The 4,097-nt window shown below is 47.2% G+C and overlaps 1 protein-coding gene across 1 annotated transcript; it reads left to right on the forward strand.

Moving 5' to 3' along the window:
- The first annotated feature begins 129 nt into the window (after positions 1–129).
- On the forward strand, positions 130–1,969 carry LOC119271946. The gene is made up of 2 exons (XM_037553577.1): positions 130–510; positions 1,560–1,969. The coding sequence occupies exons 1-2, from the start codon at positions 179–181 to the stop codon at positions 1,774–1,776; spliced, it is 549 nt and encodes a 182-aa protein (XP_037409474.1). The 5' UTR covers positions 130–178; the 3' UTR covers positions 1,777–1,969.
- The last annotated feature ends 2,128 nt before the right edge of the window (positions 1,970–4,097 follow it).

Genomic DNA, 4,097 nt, shown 5'->3' on the forward strand with positions numbered 1-4,097 from the left:
TTTGAGGAAAGAGTGATGAACTGATGACACGCGCGTCGTGTGCAGGCCGGCTCGACCCAACTCCCTCCCGCGTCCATAGCGACCCACCCAAACTGTCCCGCCGCACGCACCCCGTATTATCATACCGCCTCCTGTTCCCGCCGCAGCCCCCGCGACCGACAGCCTCGCCCCGAGAGCGATGCGGCGAGACGCGGCCGTCGCGCCCGCGGCGGTCGTGACCTCGCCGCAGATCGCGGCCGGCGGGGCGGAAACAGCGAATGCCGAGGCGGTGGCCATCGAAGTCGACTCGGCGCCAGCGCCAGCGTCGGCGGCCATCGACGTCGACCTCGAAGCGGGGGGCGCGTCCCACGGCGTGGCGTGCCGGATCTGCCACCTCATCCCCGAGGGTGGCGACGGGCCCGCGGCGGCGCCTGGGTCGGAGGTGATCCGGCTCGGCTGCTGCTGCAAGGAGGAGCTCGGCCACGCGCACCGACAATGCGCCGAGGCGTGGTTCCGGATCAAGGGCGATAGGTAAGACCTCCCTGGCTCGCTCTATCCTCTGCTGCATCGTGCTGCTCGCTTGTTTCCGACGCGGCACTTGTTGCTGCCGTAGTGTATGCTAGCTGCTTGCTGTAATTCCTCGCAGAATGCCGTACAGGCGCACTGGGCGTGTGGCTTCTCCCTCCCAGGCCAGGAGTTGCCGTTTTATAAATGTGAATGATCTTGAAGTTAGCAGACTAGAAGTCAGGAATACAGTGCTCGTTCTGAAATCTGAATGGCTATAGGGTCAAAATTCTATGTTATAGAGGGGAAAGCTTCAGAGTTCATAGGGCAACACGAACAGTTATCGCTATTAGCCACTTAGCCAAAGTTGCTACTCCCTCCGTTTCGAATTACTTGTCGCATGTATGGATGTATCTAGATGTATTTTAGTTCTAGATACATCCATTTCTGCGACAAGTAATTTGGAACGGAGGGAGTACCAGAGAAGAGAATGTAGCGATCTTGCTTCTTTGATACGGCAAAGTTTCAGCGTCTTAGGTTTGGCCAAGCTTCACTCGCTGTTGCTTTTTGAAATGACGATTTAGGTTGGAGTGGACGTTCGGAAAATGTCTGGGGTGTTGCTTGGTAGCCACCTCAGTATAGAATCTCTTGTGTTTTTTTTTGTGTGTGGAAGGGTTATTGTCCTGAATGAAGCAAAGGACTAAATTCGTTCCTTCTGGATGCTGGCTGGGATTATGCTTTTCACCCTCTTGTATGTCGTGACTATCTAAGCCTTTATGTCACTCTCGACATGTGAGTGGCTTCCCTTTGGCATTGACGATATGAGATATTTTTATCAGATAAACCCAATTGTCTTTTTCTCTTGGCTGGGTCAAATCAACCAAAAAAATCCGTAGGCGAACCAAACCTTTTACATTTAATTCAGTTAGCATTTTTCTTAGCAACTAGCCAACTACCAGGGTCTCTGCAGTTATTCAAACTCTCATGCTTTAACAATCTTGTATCAATTTGTCCTGTGATCTCTCTGAAACTTGCATCAAGTGGCTAAGAAATGCAAAACTTTAATTACTACACAGGCGCTGTGAAATTTGTGGTTCAGAGGCCAAAAACATTACTGGCGTGGAAGTGAAAAAATTCATGGAGGAGTGGCATGGGCGAAGAATGGCAACCACCGGGGCTATGGTAGAGAGGGAAAGCACTTGCTGGCGGCGGCAGCCGTTTTGCAACTTCTTGCTAGCTTGCTTACTGATTGCTTTCATGCTTCCCTGGTTTTTCCGTCTAAATATATTGTGAGTTATGCTGCTGGAACTGGGTCATGTGGAATCACACGAATTGTACAGAATTTATAGGCAGAATCACAACACAGTTCCTCATGGGTTTTTTTTTCCTCAAAATTGTCCATCTGGGTATTTGTCCTCTTACATTCATTACTTAAAATCCAAATACCCCTGTTTGATAATAAATGTTGATTTGAGATTCTAAAATATACATCTGAATCAAAGAGGCCTAAGTGGCTGATTTTCTAACCTTATATGTTTCGGTCATGATCAACTGACCAATAACGCATCTTTCTTGACGATGGTATGCTCCTTACGACATTTCTTCCTTATTCTATAACCACTGCTGACATGGGCAGCAAGATTATTCCACACGTGAAAGTGAGGTATTTGTAGTAGACGTTATCCAAATGTCATACCTTCTTGCTTGCCAAAGATTTGGACTCCGGTAAACATTTTATTAGACGATGTGCAACATTCTGGTAAGCCTTTCATTAGCTTGTTGACTCTGTTTAACATCATCTCAGCTTCCAAGTTTTTGTTGCAAACCAGGAAAACTTACGGGTTCTATAAAGTTTAAGAGTCTGGGAGGTGTGCCTAGTGAAAAGTTCAGAAGTCTTTGTTCTCCTCCTGGCATTTGATGTGTAAAACCATTTTTACCGTCCTTGCATCAGAAAATATGTTTACACTAAGTCACACTTATTCCCACCTCCTAGGTACTCCTCTGGACGCAAGTGTATTACTCCCTCCGTTTTAAATATAGGCCCTTTTAGAGATTTCCACAGGGACTATATGCGGATGTTTATAGGCATATTTTAGAGCGTAGACTCACTCATTTTGCTTGTATATAGTCTGTATTTAAATATCTTAAAGGGCTTATATTTAGGAACGGATGAAGTACCTTTTAACTTTTAAGCGTGAAATGAAACAGACCTCAAGCTCCAAACGAGACGAAATGAATTTATAAGATCTTTCCAACAAGACATGGACGCTTCGAAATGCTTGGGGCTGCAACAATAGAGACATGCACCGCCTGTTCCCCACCCTTGTAGATCACACCCTAGACGAGTTGAAGGCATGAAAGGAGGCCGGTACGGTGTACATAGCTTTTCCTGAGTAGTTAGTTAGTTTTTTTTTTTGAAACGGACCGAGTAGTTAGTTTAAATCATCCTTTGGTTTGGTGTAGTCAGTGTGATTGCATGGCATTGTCGAGGACTCACTTGCCAATCTATTTGTTGTCTTCTGTATAAAAATATGATAGTACAATCATTGGCGTACTCTGAAAAATATAGTTCTTCCCCACAAGACAAACTAAACTTATACTAGTTCGAAGCGACCCTCGGCGGATTCCGTTACCATTGATGACGGAATACGGAGGTTCAAACACGCAAAGCAACGTATAAGATACGGAGACTAGCTGCTTGAGGCCCCAGCTTATCCATGTTCGTCCATTTTCAGTTCATGTCATCTTGCAATCAGCTCGAGCGCCACTTTGCTTGTTCCAGCGGCAACGCGAAAGAGGTGTCGTCATCCTGAGAATAAACAACATGGTCGTTCTCCCCGTCCCCGTCCCGGCTACTGTGCGCTCGTAGCTGCAAGGCAGTCGTCGCTCTTGTGCTTGGACTTGGATATGTTTGTCAACGCAGTAGCCGTCCACCGCCAGCTCAAACTTATCTCCTGCTTTTTCAAAAGAAAAAGAAAACTTATCACCTGCAGAAGATGAAGATCCTCGTCTATACGCTGTAGGAGCATTTGTTACCCCTCCGTACGTGGCACACCACGGACGATGGTGGCGTCTGTACGTGCATACATGCCACATGCATAAGTCGTTTACAGGACCCAACCAAGCAATCGGTACGTGTGGGCGTGGCTTGAATCATCGGCGCTGCGGCGAGATTCCCACAAAAACCGATGCCCATGCCGGCTCGTCGGAACCCCAAGCGCCCGTACTACGTACTTGCCCCAACACCACGGATTTTGGGCGGTTCAATTTTCCGTCTTGTTTTTATGGGATGAAATTGGGTATCACGCGGGTGTTAAACCAACTGAGGATGGTCATGTGCTCAATCGTACTCTCTTCGTCCGAAAATATTTGTCAGACAAATACAGTGGCCAAGCTAGAAGCAGGTTATGCCGGGGGCTGTGCTATGCTGAATGATAAACTTCTATAATTTTCTATACTTTGTATAGAAAAATTACAAGGAAAGTTGTTACTAGGCCTGAGGCTATAGCCCTAGTTGCCCCAGGCCTGTCTCGGCCAATGGACAAATGGATGTATCATTTTAATCTCTTCATATACGTACGCTTATACACCAGCGCAGGGGCGGAGCTACATGC

The sequence above is a fragment of the Triticum dicoccoides genome, chromosome 3A, assembly GCF_002162155.2.
Source record: "Triticum dicoccoides isolate Atlit2015 ecotype Zavitan chromosome 3A, WEW_v2.0, whole genome shotgun sequence".
Classification (NCBI taxonomy): domain Eukaryota; kingdom Viridiplantae; phylum Streptophyta; class Magnoliopsida; order Poales; family Poaceae; genus Triticum; species Triticum dicoccoides.

Bases quoted from the DNA above. Each gene is read 5' to 3' on its own strand.
- LOC119271946 (XM_037553577.1), top strand. From the start codon at position 179: ATGCGGCGAGACGCGGCCGTCGCGCCCGCGGCGGTCGTGACCTCGCCG. The intron at 511-1,559 runs GTAAGACCTCCC...ATTACTACACAG, and splicing joins TTCCGGATCAAGGGCGATAG to GCGCTGTGAAATTTGTGGTT.